A 19,864-nucleotide genomic window follows, 5' to 3' on the forward strand; every position below is an offset into this window, starting at 1 on the left:
TTGTAACACTTTATGATTATATAATGCAATTGATGTGAATATTTATAGTAAAACAATTAAACTTGAGACCCTAATAGTGTAATTCGCCAACAGCATTGTTTCAGAATCTCCAACAGAAGAGGGGCCATGAATATAAGGCCCAATGGATGACAGAAAATCCACGTATACTTATTTAGTTATTAATTCATCCAATCAGAAAATGCCACATCATGTTTGACTGAAGTCTGACCCCACCATATATTGGGATACGCGTACGGCTTAGATCCGACCTCTCCATTCTACCAGCACAAGTCTTTCTCCTCGGCTCGGCTCTGCAATTTCCGATTAGCGGAAAACCTCAATTCTTTCTCCAATGGAATTGTATTAATTTGACGAAAACCCTCACACCCAATTTCTGAAATTCTCCAGCTTCAATGGCGGAAACTGCAGCTTCTTCTCCTAAGCAAATTCTTTCTCCTAATCCTATGGACCCTTCTTCAACTCCTCCATTACAACCCCAACCTCAATCACAACCACCACCGGCTACGGCTACGGCGTTAACTCCACCACAGAATCAAGTACAAACTCCGACGCAAAACATTAGTAATTTATCTCAGAACCCGCAAATCTCTTCTCCTTCTCTTGACCCTCAAATTTCTTCGCCTTCTCTTTCCTCTCAGCAGCAACAATTACAACAGCAGAATGTTGCTGCTTCTATGTCTAACTATCAAATTCCCCAGACTCTTCAAAGATCTCCTTCTATGTCGCGGTTAAGCCAACAGCAGCAGCAGAATCAATATGGTAGTGTTTTGAGACAGCAGCAACAGGGGATCTATGGGCAAGTGAATTTTGGTGGGTCGGGTTCACTTCAACAGAATTCTCAGAATCAGCAAATAAGTGGCGCCAATTTGTCGAGGTCTCAACTTCTTGGGCAGAGTAGTCACCTGCCAATGCTGAACGGCGCTATGTCTGTTGCAGCTGCTCACTTGAACTTGCTAACCTCGGTATGAATTGAATTACTTCTTTTACTCTTAGTTTGTGACTGTTCATAATTCAATGGCCAATTAACCATATTGGCTCCTTCATTATGAAGTTGTTCTCTTTGTCATATGTGAATTTTGAAATATCTATTTCTGGATTTTAGAAGCCACATTTTTTCTACTGGTTTTGCTTGAAATGAAGTTTTAAGGTATTGAATTTTAATTATTTTGAAAGATATAGGTGATTGAAATATAAATATCCTTGTGCTTCTCGGTGTTGTTTTATGTATCAAATCTATTGATGTATCACTTAATATCTCTATTTACCAAGCATGTAAGGATGGAAGTTGTGGTTTTTGTATGCTTCTTGTGATTGGTATGACAAAGTGCAGATGGAAACATGAAGTCTTTCACTTGTTAATATCTGTATTATCTGTATCCTTTAGACGTAATGAAATTCCTAAATCCTAAACGAATACTTGATTATATTCATTACATAGTTATCAAAGGTGCAGCTCAAAAGGCATGAGGCCCCAGGCATGTGCTTTAGTGCTTCTCTGGGGACGAGCCTAGGCGCAAAGGTAGAAGCTACACAGTTTTCTAGGGTTCCAAGTTAAAAATAGGATGTTTTAGTCTCAGCCTTTTCTATCTATATGATCTTCTGCTGAAATTGAATTAGAATAAAAAGAAATAAATAATTAAGGAAGCAATTTGGGCGGCAGAATTATTGCAGACAACAACAGCAACAAAAAAAAAACGCTGCTCCATTTTGAAGAGTATAAAAATATTGCAAATGGAGACTTTAGACTTGATAAAAAGTAATTATTAGACTATTAGTTAATTGCCTTAGGATTTAGTTGAACTTTAGTCTTTAAATTTGTAATTTTTATTATGAATTATGATTATGGAAGAGTTAGTAGTTGATATGAAATTATTTCATGCAGTTTAAGATTATGGATAATAGAATATGCTTTAGTATTTGAGTATTTGTTGCATTTTAGAAATGTTGATTGTTATTGTGTATGATTTTATATATTATTTTTCTTTAGTGCGCTTTGACTAGGCTCCAGGACCCTTTGCTCCTTAGTGCGCCTTGCGCCCTTTAATTACTATGATTCAACATGTGAAATATTAGCAGTATATAATGTATTTTCTAATGGCATCTTTAACTTAGACAATTTTATAACTGATTCGTTTATGCAAGATATCTTATAATATAATTGTAAATTGAGCAAATAAGGTAGTCATGTGTTTTGTGCTATCTAAATTAGTGAGTTTTGTTGGATGTAGCCAAGGCAAAAAGCTGGGTTAGTCCAAGGTTCCCAATTCCATACTGGTACTTCTCCAGGACAGCCTTTGCAGAGCTTGCAGGCCATGGGAATGATGGGGTCACTCAATTTGACCTCGCAACTAAGGCCTAATGGTGCTGTTGCTTATGCTCAACAACGTATGAGTGCCGGACAAATTAGACAGCAATTAGCACAACAAAATCCACTTACCTCATCACAGGTATCGATATTTAATAATGCCATTACTTCATTATGCTATTTTTTTGTGGAATTGGTAAGGTATGGTAGCCATTATTTTCATCTTTCAGATGACATAATCGGTTCCATCTCTTATCATATCACGGAATTTTTAGCTGTTGTAGTTCCTACGTCTTTAATATTGAAAGCTGCTTTTTGAAATAAGCCATGTCTGCTGTTCTGATCATACTCATGCTTCTGGAATCTAGACACTTATCATATTTTTTCTTATTCTTCAAATAAATGTTCTTAAGCATATTTAATTTTGAGTCTAGTTCTAGTGAACTTGTTCTTTGCAATTTGTACTTGGTATTCTTAAAGTTATACTGGATCAGATAGTAGGTTAATCTGGGGTTCCCTTGACATTCATTTTTGTGCAATACACGTGACCTTTGCTTACAAATAGATGGTATTCTCATTTCTCCCGGTTTCCTCATAATTTCAGTTCCCCACTGGCTTACCAGGTTCTAATTTTTGTGCTATTTTCTCATATGACTAATTTGGGTGGCCGGTCCTGCATGTGGGCATGCAATATGTAATGCAACATATTGATGCAGCTAAAAATCCTTGCCCCAACTTTGGCTGTGAATATTGAAAAGAAAGAACCACAAATCCAAAAAGTTTAACCAAGCTACCAGAAAATTCTGCTTTTATTATTTAATTAAGGGCTGAATAAACTTTAGACAATTTTTGCACCCCTACAAATAGTACAGAACTCTAAAATGAACTGTCAACAAAATGCTTATGTAACATATGCTTCATATCTCTTGGAACTACAAGTCTACAATTAAGAAAAACTTTAGCTCATTTCTCTTTCATGTTGAATGCTTTTAATCATTTCTACTCACTAGAATAAGAGGACTGTGCTAAAATATTTCCACAAAAGTATTGTTAGTTTCTCTCTTTCCCTTTTTCCACTTGCATTGTGCACTAAAAACATTTAATGATATTATAGAATTATATATTTTATTATTGTAATCTGGAATTATAGATGAATGAATTTTGTTGCTGCCACCTGTGCTTGAAATCTTTTCTTAAATAGTTTATATTAAACTGGCGTGTCTATTTGGTTGATTGTGATACTAGCTTTCTCTGAATATTACAGGTCTCTAACCTATCGAAGGCGTCATCATTGGCATTCATGAACCCTCAGCTGTCTGGGCTGACTCAGAATGCACAGACAACTATAATGCAGAATTCTCTGTCTCCACAGCAGTGGTTGAAACAAATGCCCACGATGTCTAATCCTGCTTCACCTTCATTCCGGCTTCAACAACAACAGAGGCAGTCACAAGTCCTTTTGCAGCAGCAACTGGCTTCTCCTCAGTTGCACCAGAATTCTATGTCATTAAACCCACAACAATTATCCCAGCTGGTACAGCAGCAGTCTTTGATGGGGCAACAGCAACAGCAACTGCATCAGCAGCAGCCACAGCAACAACAGCAGCAGGCAGTCCAACAGCAACAACACCAACAGCAGCAGATGCAGATGCATCAACAACTACTACAACAACAACAATCACAGCAGCAATTGCCTTCACATCAGCCACAACAACAACAATCTCCAAGGATGCAAGGGCTGAATGGCCAGAAGACTCTTAGTTTGACAGGATCACAGCCAGATGCAACAGCATCCGGTACAACTACACCGGGGGGAAGTTCTAGCCAAGGAACAGAAGCAACTAATCAACTACTTGGAAAGAGAAAGATACAAGATTTGGTTTCTCAGGTGTGTTCAGCTTCTAACCAGTCTATCCTTCAATGCTTTTGCTGCTATATCATTATTGCTTTTGCTTTTCCAATTATTTCATTGACGTGTCTGACACTGTTAATCTTTTGAATGTGCTTAGGTGGACTCACATGGAAAACTAGATCCTGAAGTTGAAGATCTTCTTCTGGAAATTGCTGATGAGTTTGTTGATTCTGTGAGGCTCACTATTCCTCCCAATTTTCTTTGTGTGTTTTCATTTTTAACTGCAACAGAAAACATACAAGCTGTCTGGATATTTGTTTGCATGTTACATGTGTGTTGGACCTAATTACAAGTGCATGTTTACCTGGACTCAGTGTAGATACATTGCATGTATTTATGTGTGCTTGTGTGGTTAATGCTTTGCTTCTCAAAAGTAAATTGCAATATTCCAATAAAGATTAAATCGAACTTGAGACAACATATTTGCATAAAAGTATTGATCATGCATGTTCTTTGATCATACAGTTGAATATGGAGCATTAGGAATAAATGAAGTTATTTTTAGCATGTTGTGCAATGCAAGTGGTAAACGTAACATAATTTAAATTAAGAACTGTAGGAAGTTTCATTATAAGATTCTGGCTGCTTTCAGTCTAAGCAAATGATTGACAATTTATTGCATATTTAAGTTTTGATGGGAGACTAGTTTTATTTTGCAGTATTCGGGGAAAAATTGACTCTTAGACAGTATATTGAACTTAATTATAACAGGCCCCAAGGCACTTGCCTTTTCTCTTTCAAATATTCCTTATCCCAAATTCAATGAAGGGTCACTAATTTTGGAAAGATTTAATGGCTAAAGCTATTTCAACTGCTAAGTCGCGTGATCTTTGGGCAGTATTTTAATCAGAATACTATTTCTTCATCTGAGTATCAAAATCAATAGTAAACCGTATGCTTTTAAAATAACATTGATACGGTACTTTGGGTGACTATGTTTCTCTATTTTCTATTTTCTGGTCATTATTATGTTTCATTGCGTTTGACCATTCCAGCCATCAGAATTTCAATTACCTCACTCTAGCAGGGAAAGTGTAATCACAGAAAAGCTTCAATATGTATGATCTTTTTTATTATTTAATCATTGTTGTGATTTTATCTGGTCAACTTTTTGTAATCGATCGGGAAAATATTGGTACTGATATAACTGTTGACTTCTATATTCTTATCTTAATCCCCATAACTTTGCATGTTTCCTGAAATGTATCATCGTAGGTGGTTCAACAGGATAAGGTTCTTAGCTCCTGTATAGTCGTGGAATTCATTTTCTTGTATTTAGCCAACATTTATGTTGTGGATGATTTATGAATTATTACTTAGTTTATTCATTAATTCATTTTATTGCACCAAAATGCAGGTCACTACGTTTGCGTGCAGTTTGGCAAAACATCGAAAATCATCAATTTTAGAGTCCAAGGATTTGTTGCTACACTTAGGTTTGTTTTCCTTTTGTATGGATATTTATCAGTATTTTTCATGTGCATTTATGAAGGTATTGGTATCTACCACATATGTTAATCCTTTGTTTTAGTTGATGTGATTTTTCAAGATTAGAAATGGAGTTATAGTTGAGTAGATATTTTCAAGATTAGTTATCTGATCTAATGTTCAAATAATGGAGTTATAGTTGAGTAGATATTTTCAAGATTAGTTATATGATCTAATGTTAAAATCTCTTTTTCGTCAAATCTCTTTTTCGTCGCATAGTTAGCGTACCATTTGATTGGATAGTAGTGAGCATAGAGGAAAAAGTATGTTCCTGACAAACTGATGGATAAATCATATATATGCAGAAAGAAATTGGCATCTGTCAATTCCTGGATATTCAACTGAAGAAAGAAATTTCCAAAGAAAACCTGTAAGTATTTCACCCTTTCTATCAGACTTTCTAAATTGATGTTTTTTGTTAGATTTATAATGACAAATAATCATCTAGAGATGAAGTGAAATGTCAGTCAGATCCGTATGAAGCCTGTGATACTCTATCATAGTTCGGAAACTACTGATTTCGTTTTTATCTTTCTTCCATTCTTCCTTCCTAGGGCCAGACTGTTAAAGTAGTAATGATGCACGAATTAATTAGAATTTTAAAACAAAGGAAACATTTCAAGAAATGAAATTTGATATCTTTGAGTTCATAATATGCAGTTATCCAGTGAGCTTCACAAGAAGCGCCTTGATATGGTAAGCACAATATCAATCAACTACATGATTTGGATCTTTTTTTCGTCGTGTGGCTATTTGACACCGCGCTGTCTTTACAGATACGCACATTGAGGGAGACCTCGCATACCGAAACAACTAACAATAATCCGATGATGAGACAAGGGCTCGGCAACGGCAACCCCTTGATAAGACCTTCACCAAGCTCAGAGAAGTTGGTTTCCCAATCAACCACTCCTCAAATGCTGCAGCAGATCACACGATTTTAACTGATCATGCTGGTTCGGTCTTGGTGAATTGAAAAAGTAGCCTTAGTTCGTGCATGTTTTGTGCAATTTCATTAGCAGTAGAGACAGATGAGTGTAATTATTTGGGAAAAATGGGATGAGAAGAAAGAAGTGGTGATAATCTAATTATGATTTGATGTAATGTAGTGCATAGCAGAACAAGAACATGTTATAAAAGGATAATATCAAAGGTATATACTTGGGGGAGTTGAGTTCCAGGAGACCATTAAATCTGTGTCTCCAAGTTCAAGCTCTTCCAGCTTCAATATTAAAACGGGAATTCACCTGGTGATGTAATTTCTGATTGTGTTTATTGTTATTTTTTTTATATATAATTTTTTTGTGGCTTTTTATTTTCTCTCTTTTAGGTTTATGGACTTGGGTATTCTTTGTATCTCACAAAAATAATTGCATTAAATCAAATTAATTGCATTAAGATTGAGCAACACGGTATAATCAATACAATCTGTCGACGTCAAATCAAGCTTAACACTCATTAGAACTATTGAAATGAACCTTCCGTGGTTTAGGGGTGTACAAAAAATTAACTAACTGATGAGGGCATCCTCTCACTAAGCCCGAGGCCGGAGCCAAGAGACGAGAATAGTGGAGCCAAGAGACGAGAATAGTGAGGACCGGGAAAACCAGCCTAGTGCGCGGGGCGTACTTGCCAAGGCGCGGGGAGTGAAGGAACCAATTCTCGAAGATTTGCCCAGAAGCTCAGGAACGCGGGGCGTCCGTCTAGGAGCGTGGGGCGTGGATTCGGCGTCGGAGGAGAAACCAACCCAGGAGGGCAAGCACGCGGAGCGTAGTCCAGAAGACGCTCCGCGTGAAGTTCGCCACCCATGGTCCCCAGAAGCAGAAGCTCTAATACGCGGGGCGTGACTCTAGGAACGCCACGCGTAAAGTCCTCCGCGAAGACTCTCCCGGATCAGGAGCCGCGTTACGCGGAGCGTACCAAGACCCACGCGGAGCGTGGGCTGCTGAGAGAATACTTCTCCTCCAAGTTCTTACCAAGAGGGGACCATTACTGCTGCTGTTTATTTACTGTTTTGCCACCAACTCTTATTTACTAAACTACCATGGACTCTTTCCTTTCCCATCCTACCCTTAGGCACATACTTTGCCCAAAACCCTATTCATGGGTTTTTGGTCTTTATCCTTGTTATTTTGGAGAGTATTTAAACCCTCCTCTTTGTAATGTTCCTTAACTTTGAATGAATTAAAACTAAAAGCCTCCATTGGAGCTTGGATTATCAATCCTTGGGTTTACTCAACCTTCTAGTTTAGCTAGAGAAGTTTGTATTCTTTGTTGGTTTATGATTAAAACCTTCAATCGATTTCAATCTACATCAGTTGGTATCAGAGCCGATTCGTTTTCCTTCCGGAGACTTTGTTGAGCGATTTCCGCAAGTGCACGGTTTCGCTTGTAGTAATAAAAAGATATCGATCCCACAGAGAACGCTTTTTAACGAAAACTTATATTAATTCAGTTTAAATACAATTTAAGGTTTATAAAATAAATAAACGTTATTTGAAATTGGTTTGGTTTTGAAATTGATTGAACAAGAATTAGGGTAGAATGTGTAGAGTGTTAGAAATGTCTTCTGATTTAGGGATGAATTTACAAAACAGGAACATTTAGTTCTTTTTAGAAAAACGATTAAATGTATTCATTTACATTAAGCAAAGAAGTCAACTTTAAACTTTGTACATTATGAAAATGTAATATCATAAGCTCCTTCAATGTATTGGGCTTTGAACTGCTTTCGATCTTAATCCAAAGTATCGTGCCCTAATCAACCTGGTACTAATCTTTAACATTAAAAGTACCAACTCGTTTAGGTTGTTCAACAAAGTTTCCTTGTAATGATTTTGAATTTAACTACGTTTTAATGAAAACACCAGAACTCACTTTAGTGGATTGGTTACCATAAGTGCTACTTAAAAATGAATTGAAGAGAACCAACTTTACTAGATGAAATATAAATTGAAACAAGTTTACAGAGAACAGAAAGCATGGAAACTTTTGACGATTGCAAGTGAAAGGTTGTCAATTCTTCCCTTGGGCTTCGTTAGAGTTTGTCAGACTCGGGGGCGGATCCTCTACTCAATCTTCTCGTTGTATCTTCGTTATAGGGATGCGGACGGCCTCTACCAAAATTTAAACTAATAAGACCGAATCTAAACGCTACTGTGTTTGTAATTATCTTATAAACAATGTGTGTACACCATATTGCTTTTTACAGAATCGAACTCTAATCTCTGACTCATTTCTGAGTCAGAGTTTCTACATAAACTTTGCTCTAATCTAACTCTCTCAATATTACATTACATAACATCTTTTCTCTTCATATCAACTCTTTATTTATAGATGTTGAAGGGTTGTGATTGAAGTGATGTGTCCTTTGTGAAGAGTTGTATCCGTTGGTTAAGAGTCGTGTCCGTTGTGAAGAATTGTGTCTATTGTGAAGAATCATGTCCGTTGTGAAAGGACGTCTTTATCCACTTGAACGAACGCGTTTCTTGGATTTTAAACATGTGTTCATTATACTTTGGCAGAATTTCTGCACTTACCGAGGATGGTAATCCGCGGTCGTGAATGACGTAGCACTGAGCTGAGTTTTGGACGAAGGGGAGAAATGGTTAAACCACGCGTGTCGCGGCCGCGGGTTGAGGATCCACTGTCGCGGCCCGGCAGGTTTTCTTATTTCTTCGCTTTCGTTCGTGTCCTCGACTTGGCGCTTTCGATTTACGTCGTCTTTGACTCCTTTTGTAGGGTTTTTCTTCTGTTTTTGAGCTCTTTTCGTTCCTATTTGGATTTTATCAAATATTTAGGTACCTTGCAATAAAGAAAGATATTTGGAAGTAAAAGTACTCTAAATAGATATAAATAATATAAATTCGTAACAATATTGATGTAAATATTAATGATATTTTAGGTATATTTTGGGCTTAACAAATCTCCACACTTAATCTTTTGCTAGTCCCGAGCAAAATTTCACTGAACTTATTCCTTAACTAATCTCTTTATGAAAATAAAACATATATCTTTGTGTTTACCTTTTAAATTAGTTAAGCCTAAAAGACTAACTTCTCATGGCAAAGTTATACGCAAAATATCAAACTAACTTAGTATAAATACGATATATCATTTGTCTTGTATTTCAATGTTTAAATTGAAGTATTCGGGACGATGTAAGCACGCATGTTATTGAGTCTTTCATCTCAAGGCATTTCAAAGCACCAAATTTCCTTTCCCAAACTTGAATTAGTATATATGATTTATTAAGTTTAATTTATTTGCTTAGTTACGCCCGTGATAAGGGTGGTCTCGATCGTAACTTTATATGCATTTTATTTGTGTTCGCTTAAGAGGTACCGACCATGCCATGGGTGGACGCAATCGTTACTTTAAACTTTAAACACGCTTAATTTTTCTAATTTAATCGTTCCTTTCATACCTCGATTGTGATAAGGGTGGTCGCAACCGTGGCCAAAAGTACGCTTTTACTTATTTATTTCTTCCCATTCATACCTCGACTGTGATAAGGTTGGTCTCAATCGTGGCCAAAAGTTAAGAATATGATTTATTTGATATGAATTATAAATTGGGAAAAAGAAAGATAGCACATTCATCCTATATTGACTTAAAATTCAACATGTATTATGGCTAAAGTTTCCTTAAAAACTTCAATTGGTGTTAATGTAAGACAAAATCAAAACCGAGCTAAAATTTGTTAGTTCAATTTAATGCCTATAAACCTAATTGAAAATTTAAAATAAGATTTATTGTATCATGAATTGCATGATATGAAATAGAGATTAAAAATAAAGAATTTTTTACTTAAATACATTCACTCGAGACAATTTTCACTTAAAATCGTGTCGAAGATTTGTGAAAAATTTGAAAAATATTACCCGTATAGAAATATTATTTCTATAGATAATGATAACCTAAAAATAATCATAAGAAAAATGTTAAATAAATTGTGTTGCAATATATGTTGCATTTGCATAAAAGAAGTGTTGCATTTATAAATTATTCTTATTCGTTGCATTTATTCGTACTGAAATAAAATGATATATGCAATATCTCCTCCCACACTTAAATTGGACCATGTCCTCATTGGTGCAAAAATTGATAAAACACGAAAAATGGTACGAAAATAAGTCATACGAATGAAGAAAGAAAAAGTAGGAAATTAAAGTATCCAAATTATAATATTAAAATTGTACCAAACATAATATAAAATAGGAGTATTGTAACAAATCAAAATAAATGAGTAAAGAAAAGATTAGATATAACCTGATTACGTGATCGTGAATCTAGTGGAGACGGTGTGGTCACTACGCCTTGACGACGGAAAAATGATAATAACCGGCGTCGGGTTGACGTGTGTTCTCTCCTTAAAATATGATATTGGTGCCCACCACGGATCATCTTTGGAATGCTTGTAACGATATCATCTAACCATACTTTTGTGCTTGTGTGTAGGAAACAACATGCCCTTGTGCTTTGCATCCTCTACATTTCCATCATCATAATGCATATCGTCATCCCCACCAAAATGGGTTTGCTCATTACCATCCTCTTTAATACGAATCTCTTCATCCCCAACTGCATAAATTGGAACCGCTGCCCTTCCGAATCTGAAATGATGCTGAATGGATCCATATTCAACATGCAACAAATTATTAGAGGTAAAGGAATCCTAATGAGTAACCTTCTTATGTTTAGGCATGGTGTGGAAAACTTTTAAAGGTGTGGTTGGGAAAGAAGTATATTGGGTAGGTAAAAATTTGGTAAAAGTAAAGGTGATATGATGTGTATTTAATTGTACGGGGAAGAGTATGGAGTGTGTAATTTGGGTAAAATGGAAGGTGATGTTAGGTTTGTGTAAGGGATAGGTACATATAGGGGTGAAATATAGGTGTTTAGGAGTTATTGAAGGAACAGGAAAAAGTTGAAAAATTGTGCAAAATCGGATCCTAATTCCGTCCTACAGATCGTGTGTCGTGACCGAGATTCATGACTCGCGATCGCTGAAATACGCGAACAAAACTCTGTTTGTGCAATTTTTTGAGTAAATATGTCCTATAAATGAAAACATGTATACCTGAAACTTAAAAGCACAAATGAAAACATTAAATTCAAGGTAAACCAAAGGTTTATCCTTAGGAAATTGGAGAAATGAAACAAATAAATGCCTTAACAGAGTTAATGTAGAATCAATGTTCATTAATTCACATAAGGTAAATTAATCTTCTAAAATATAATGAATGTAAATTCATATAGATATTTATTCATGCTTAAAATATGAACCTTATACAAAATAAACCATCATTTAAATAATGAAACATTTAACCGTAGGCATTAACCTTATTCTAATTGATACGGGTTTATATGAAAAATTTGGATGTTTTATTTTAATAAGTTCATACTGATATATGCAATAATCAACACAATATAAGTTCATGATTTCATAATTAAATTTAAACTCAATGATTGCATGAAAATGAAAATTTATTAGCATGTGCAATAATTGATAATAATCATAATTTATTAGCATTAAAGTGATTCATACAGATTCAGGTGTTATCAGTGTAAAATCTGAATAGGCATAAATCAGAATGAAAAATTTTGATATATGAAATGAAATGAAGTTGTATTGCATAACACATGTGTACATAAATGAACAAAAACATATGTACAAGAAAGATTAAAAACAAACCTACATACAAAAACAAACAAATAAAAATGAAACAAATCAAATTATTAATCACTTATTTATATTAAATCTGAAACTTTGAAACTTATGTAGATGAATGAAATGATATACAGAGCCATTTTAACATCACATACACATTCATGTTTGAAGGTTATACTGACTCATTTTAATATTATATACAGATCCATTCTAATAACTTGCATAGTTAACATATACTAATCAAAAATAACCAAAGAATCAAAGTTGTATGCTATCAAAATTGAAAAATATATGTATAAAACAAAAATTAGAATTATCATATCAAATGAATGTTAATGAATTTGTTCAATATTTATTAATGAGTATACTGTATTAGTATGTAATATATATGAAAAGTCAGATTTTCAGAAACAGTTCTGAAACGAATACAGATTCATTAAAAATAATTGCAAATGCATGTTAAAAATTATATTGTTTCATTTAAACTTAAATTCGGATGTATTCGTATAACTTGATTGGTTAATGTATATTTAAGCAAAAAGAATCAAAGAATCAAACTTGATAATTTTATTAAAATTAGAAGACATATAAACTAGTTACAGAAAGAACAAACACAAAAACAAACCTATATACAAACGAAATATAACAAATAGGTTTATAATTTCTTCGTTCTTCATCATGTGTATGAATGGAAAACGGTGCACCATAGCATTCTGATAAATCAGGACGCTTGTTGCGTGCAGCAGTAATCTTCTTGGAAGATTTATGCTTGGTAGTTATGTGTTGGAAATAGGAAAAAGTCTCTGGAACTTTTTGAAAGGTTTGAATAATTGAGAAGAAATCAGAATGGTTTGAAAGAGATGAAAAGTATGGAATCTGATTTTCTCTAATTATTTATAATGATGTTAGGAAGGATTAAAATGTCTGTTGTTGGTTTTGAAAGGAAGAAAAAGTTTCTGTAACTTAATTTTTAAATGTGTGATAACTGAGAAGAAATCAAATTTTGTTTCATAAAGATGAATAGAAAATGTAAGTAACAAAAAAAATCTGATATTTTCCAATTATTTATAATCAATCCAAGACAAATCAATGTGTCTGTTGGGATTAAAAAGGTGTAAATTCACACCATTTGGACATGAAGAAACTTAATTTTTCAAAACTTTCAACAATGGTGCATGAATTTTTAAGGTACAGGTCTGATACACCCGTACCGCGACCGAGAATTCAGGAGCCGCGGTCGCGGCACGCTAATTTTAATTTTTTTTTTTGAATCGCTGAAGTTACCGAGAATTCTGATCCTCGGCCGAGGATTCTGATCCTCGGTAAGTTCAGAAATTTTTCTTTTCTCTTCCTTTTGCTTGGACAAACTTAGAACATGACTTAAATAAATTTTTATTGATTTTAAACTCGAAAAAAACTAAAAATTAAAAATCATAAACAAATGTAAATTAAATTTAAAACAAGTAAAGATAAAAATAAAACAACAAACAAGATTAAGGATAAACAACAAAAGGTTTGAAAACTTACCTGGAAATAATTTCAATTTGGAATCAAAAAGTAGAATTGCATCACAAACTTTGAAATTATTTTTATATTATTTTTTTTCTTTTTGTTTTTCTATTTTTTTTTAGCATTTTCTACTTTTTTAGCGCTTTTTTTTTTCCTTCGTCTTCTCAATTTAAGGATCTAATGATTTCGGTTGAATGTCCGAACTTCTGGTTCAGCGCATGAAAAAAAAACTACGCACATGAACCGAAACTTTCAAAACTATATTAAAAGTATACAATTCCTTCCTGGAGGATAAGGTAATTTCTTCCTACTTCCGGTATTTCTGTTGCGAAGATGTAGGAGTTTAAGGTAGTGATAAAAAGGAAATTATTTGGGTTTAGTGTAGGAATTAAATAAATTTCTTAACAAAGAGATAAGATTTTTGGTGAAGGGTTGAGTTTATAGAAAAGAGGTAAAGGTGTTTGGGAAAAAGTAAATTTTCTGGAAAAGTCATATGTCACGTCTGACATCCTGTTTCAAAAATTTTCTTTCCTCTCTGATGTATCTGCAAGCCGAATTTCTTTTCTATAGACTCCTTCTGTGAATATATTGATGATCAAATCTCCAGTTTATTGTTGAAAAGACTTGGATTTTTTATATCTGCAAACATCTAATTGCAAACGTTAAATATCAATGAGGATTTAGTCCTAGTGACCATCCTCAAAAACAAAATAAAAACTATAAAAATAAATAAATAGATGTATAAACCAAAATTCGAAATAAAACACGAAAAACATAAGTTTTTGTGAAAAAATTTGGCGTTCCCCGGCAACGGCGCCAAAAACTTGTTGAGCGATTTCCGCAAGTGCACGGTTTCGCTTGTAGTAATAAAAAGATATCGATCCCACAGAGAACGCTTTTTAACGAAAACTTATATTAATTCAGTTTAAATACAATTTAAGGTTTATAAAATAAATAAACGTTATTTGAAATTGGTTTGGTTTTGAAATTGATTGAACAAGAATTATGGTAGAATGTGTAGAGTGTTAGAAATGTCTTCTGATTTAGGGATGAATTTACAAAACAGGAACATTTAGTTCTTTTTAGAAAAACGATTAAATGTATTCATTTACATTAAGCAAAGAAGTCAACTTTAAACTTTGTACATTATGAAAATGTAATATCATAAGCTCCTTCAATGTATTGGGCTTTGAACTGCTTTCGATCTTAATCCAAAGTATCGTGCCCTAATCAACCTGGTACTAATCTTTAACATTAAAAGTACCAACTCGTTTAGGTTGTTCAACAAAGTTTCCTTGTAATGATTTTGAATTTAACTACGTTTTAATGAAAACACCAGAACTCACTTTAGTGGATTGGTTACCATAAGTGCTACTTAAAAATGAATTGAAGAGAACCAACTTTACTAGATGAAATATAAATTGAAACAAGTTTACAGAGAACAGAAAGCATGGAAACTTTTGACGATTGCAAGTGAAAGGTTGTCAATTCTTCCCTTGGGCTTCGTTAGAGTTTGTCAGACTCGGGGGCGGATCCTCTACTCAATCTTCTCGTTGTATCTTCGTTATAGGGACGCGGACGGCCTCTACCAAAATGTAAACTAATAAGACCGAATCTAAACGCTACTGTGTTTGTAATTATCTTATAAACAATGTGTGTACACCATATTGCTTTTTACAGAATCGAACTCTAATCTCTGACTCATTTCTGAGTCAGAGTTTCTACATAAACTTTGCTCTAATCTAACTCTCTCAATATTACATTACATAACATCTTTTCTCTTCATATCAACTCTTTATTTATAGATGTTGAAGGGTTGTGATTGAAGTGATGTGTCCTTTGTGAAGAGTTGTATCCGTTGGTTAAGAGTCGTGTCCGTTGTGAAGAATTGTGTCTATTGTGAAGAATCATGTCCGTTGTGAAAGGACGTCTTTATCCACTTGAACGAACGCGTTTCTTGGATTTTAAACATGTGTTCATTATACTTTGGCAGAATTTCTGCACTTACCGAGGATGGTAATCCGCGGTCGTGAATGACGTAGCACTGAGCTGAGTTTTGGACGAAGGGGAGAAATGGTTAAACCACGCGTGTCGCGGCCGCGGGTTGAGGATCCACTGTCGCGGCCCGACAGGTTTTCTTATTTCTTCGCTTTCGTTCGTGTCCTCGACTTGGCGCTTTCGATTTACGTCGTCTTTGACTCCTTTTGTAGGGTTTTTCTTCTGTTTTTGAGCTCTTTTCGTTCCTATTTGGATTTTATCAAATATTTAGGTACCTTGCAATAAAGAAAGATATTTGGAAGTAAAAGTACTCTAAATAGATATAAATAACATAAATTCGTAACAATATTGATGTAAATATTAATGATATTTTAGGTATATTTTGGGCTTAACAGACTTCTTCTCGGAAATGGTTCAACCACGTATCACAAACGAAACCACCGGATCCATGGAGCAACGAGTTGAGGCACTAGAAGGCAATGTGAAGCATATCACGGAGTCTCTAAGAGTGATAGAGGAGAAGCACGACACGAGTACCCAAGATCTTTGTCTCATCCTTGAAGAACTCACAATAACAACCCGCAATACTCAAGCTCTCTTAACCGGAGAGCCTCACCGACGGCAAGAAGAACAAGCCCATCCTCTACTTGACCGACAACCGACACCACCACCAAGGAGAACTTATGCACCCCAAGCCATGGACCCTCGGGTTCAAGAGGTAAGGCAGACTAATCCCGTAATCATTAGAAATGCGGATAGTGATAGTGATGGGGACTTGTTTGATGATTACGATATGCCTAGGATTGCTAGAAATATGGGGATTAGGATGGATGATAATGCTATGCATGATAGACCTAGACATGATGTGCATGTGAATGATGTTGTTGGTCCCGCGCATGTGCGTGCCGGGAATATGGATATTGTGCATAATGATGTTGTAGGTGGTTATGAGAAGGAGAATGTTGGTTTGAATGACCCGTATGAGGGTCGGGGTAATGAAAGAGGCGGAAATAGAGGCGAGCCGAATGTGAGGATGGGATTTGGAGGCAATTTTGAGAGGGACGACGCCTTCAAACTGAAAGTAGACTTACCGTCATTCGGGGGAGAGCTCGACATAGAGGGTTTTCTTGATTGGTTGTTAGAGGTGGAGCGATTCTTTGATGATATAGATCGGGTAACAGGCGATAGTTTTCAATCGTAAATTACCAAAGATATTCTCAAGCTAAACTTGAAGGAGCCGTGAAACCCCCAGATTTACAAGCTAAACTTGAAGGAATTAGAAATCCCCATTATTAAGAGGGATGAACCCTAAAAACACTCTCAAAGAGAAGATATAAGTTTGATTGATAAAAGTTGTATATCCTTACAAAGATGGGGTTTAAATACTCCCCTAAAGAAAACTAAAGACATAATTACCCCTACTAGGGTTACAACTAAAGAAAGAAAATAAATGGTAAAATAGGTAAGTGTATATGCTTCCTTGTGAAGGAAAGAAAACTTAAATAGGGAGAATGTATATCCTTCCTTGTTTAAGGAAGGAAAGCGTGCAACTATCCTTCCTTAAACAAGGAAGGAAAGCTCACTCCTTGCAAAGGAAGTAATCTCTAGGACCCGCCTCAGTTATTCATCCGGTATACGCCATTAGGTGCACATGTTGTTCGTATTGACCACATCTGAATATGATCTGCCAGGATTCAATGTAGAGTGAGATCCGCCAATCTGGGTCGAAGTAGATACAATAGGTAGATCCGTCGAAGTAGATATACATCGACAGAAATACAATGAATATATATGCCAAGGTAGATCCACTCAGGTAGATACTGGAAGTAGATACGTCGATGAGTAGATACGCCAATGTAGATATGTCAAAGTAGGTCCGCTCAACTAGATACCTGAAGGAGATACATCAACGTAGACACATCGAAGTAGATCCGTCCAAGTAGATACCTGAAGGAGATACATCAACGTAGACACATCGAGGTAGATCCGTCTAAGTAGATACCTGAAGGAGATACATCAACGTAGGCACATCAAAGTAGATCCACCCAAGTAGATACCTGAAGGAGATACATCAACGTAGACACTTCGAAGTAGATCCGTCCAAGTAGATACCAGAAGGAGATACATCAACGTAGACACTTCGAAGTAGATCAACCCAGGTAGATGCTTAAAGGAGATACGTCGAAGTAGATACACTGAGTAGATCCATCGAAGAGATCCGTCGAGTTGATCCGTCGAAGAGATCCATCGGAGAGATCCTTCAAAGGAGATCTGCCGACGAGATCCATCAAAGGAGATCCGTCGAAGAGATCCATCGAAGAGATCCTTCAAAGGAGATCCGTCGAAGAGATCCATCGAAGAGATCCGTCGAAGGAGATTCGTCGAAGAGATTCGTCGAAGAGATCCGTGGATGAGATCCGTCGAGGGAGATCCGTCAAAGGAGATCCATCAAAGGGATCCGTCGAAGGAGATCCGTCTAAGGAGATTAGTCTAAGAGATCCGCCCAGGTAGATACACTTAAAAGAAAAAGATATACTGGAACTTTAAGTGTGTCTTCCTCCTCTTCTGAATCACTTTCCCCACATACCTGACGAAATTTGTTACCTTGCTACTTCCCTAACCTGGACTTGGAATTTGTTGAAAAGATGTCCGCATCATTTGATTATGCGGGAATACCGGAGGATCGGAAAGTCCGTTTGGTAGCTTACCGATTGAAAGGAGGGGCTTCAGTTTGGTGGGATAATATGAAGGAAGGGAGAAGAAGAGGAGGAAGGGAGCAGATTAGATCTTGGCTTAGAATGAAATCGATGTTGCGGGAAAGATTTCTGCCACCCGACTACGAGCAATACATTTACAGTTCTTACCAGAATTGTTCACAAGGTGCTAGGAGTGTGCACGAATACACCTCGGAGTTCTTGCGGCTTTCGGCAAGGGCTAACTTGTCGGAAACCGAAAGCCAAAAGACTTTAAGGTATCTTGAAGGATTGAGGTACAACAGCCAAGATCGGATTGGAACACAGATGGTGATTCGGGTGCAAGACGCCCGTAATTTAGCATTGAAGGCCGAGGCACAGTTGAGTTTGAGGGGACGTGAAGGCTATAGGAGAGCCGTGGCTGAGAGCACTTATGGAGGGAGAGGAGCTCCCAAGGGAATTGATAAGGGTAAAGGAATTGCAAGTTCAAGCGATTCCAAGGCGCCAAGTGCGGGAAAGGCACCTAGTGGAGATGTGAGGCCTTTTAAGGCGACACAACCCCCTAGGGTCAACAACCCCTATGCGAGACCGGCTCCATTCAAATGCTCCCGATGTAATAAGCCGGGTCACCTCTCAAATGAGTGTCCCAAGAGGAGGAGTGCCAACATGGTTGAGCGATACGACGATGATGATGAGTATGATGATGAATGGGATGTTTGTTGTGATCCCATTGATGATGAATACGAGGGAGAGTATGAAGGGGGGCAGGCTATACATGTGGTGAGGAGACTCTTGATCTCGAGTAGGGTGGAGACAGACCAAAGGCATCAATTCTTCCGAACTCGATGTTTAGTTCAAGGGGTAAAGTGCAATGTGATTATTGACAGTGGTAGCCAATAGAACATCATTAGCGACACAGCGGCTAAGAGGTTTGGGTTGGTTATCGAAGCACATCCGAGTCCGTATAGTGTGGGTTGGATCAAGAATGTAGGGGAGCTGAAAGTCACTCAAAGGTGTATGGTACCTCTTGAGATAGGAGAGTACCGGGATGAAGTCTATTATGACATTGTAGAGATGGATGCTTGCCACCTACTGTTGGGACGTCCGTGGCAATTTGATAGGGATGCTACCCATGCCGGGAGGAAGAACACCTATCGGTTTGTGAAGGACGGAATTCGTTATGTGCTTACACCTCTTGTAGGGGAATCCAAAAGCAAGGAGAAATCTACATTGATCGTTTGCCCAACTCATAAGGCGTTCATTAA

At 36.4% G+C, this 19,864-nt stretch overlaps 1 protein-coding gene across 1 annotated transcript; it reads left to right on the plus strand.

Annotated features, from left to right (window-relative positions):
• Positions 1-281: 281 nt before the first annotated feature.
• Positions 282-7,041, plus strand: LOC136223182 (transcription initiation factor TFIID subunit 12b). The gene is made up of 8 exons (XM_066011059.1): positions 282-983; positions 2,250-2,468; positions 3,591-4,214; positions 4,336-4,410; positions 5,596-5,674; positions 6,032-6,096; positions 6,387-6,422; positions 6,503-7,041. Exons 1-8 carry the CDS (start codon positions 414-416, stop codon positions 6,668-6,670), a joined length of 1,836 nt encoding a protein of 611 aa, XP_065867131.1. The 5' UTR covers positions 282-413; the 3' UTR covers positions 6,671-7,041.
• Positions 7,042-19,864: the final 12,823 nt, after the last annotated feature.

Source organism: Euphorbia lathyris, chromosome 3 (assembly GCF_963576675.1).
Source record: "Euphorbia lathyris chromosome 3, ddEupLath1.1, whole genome shotgun sequence".
Lineage (NCBI taxonomy): Eukaryota > Viridiplantae > Streptophyta > Magnoliopsida > Malpighiales > Euphorbiaceae > Euphorbia > Euphorbia lathyris.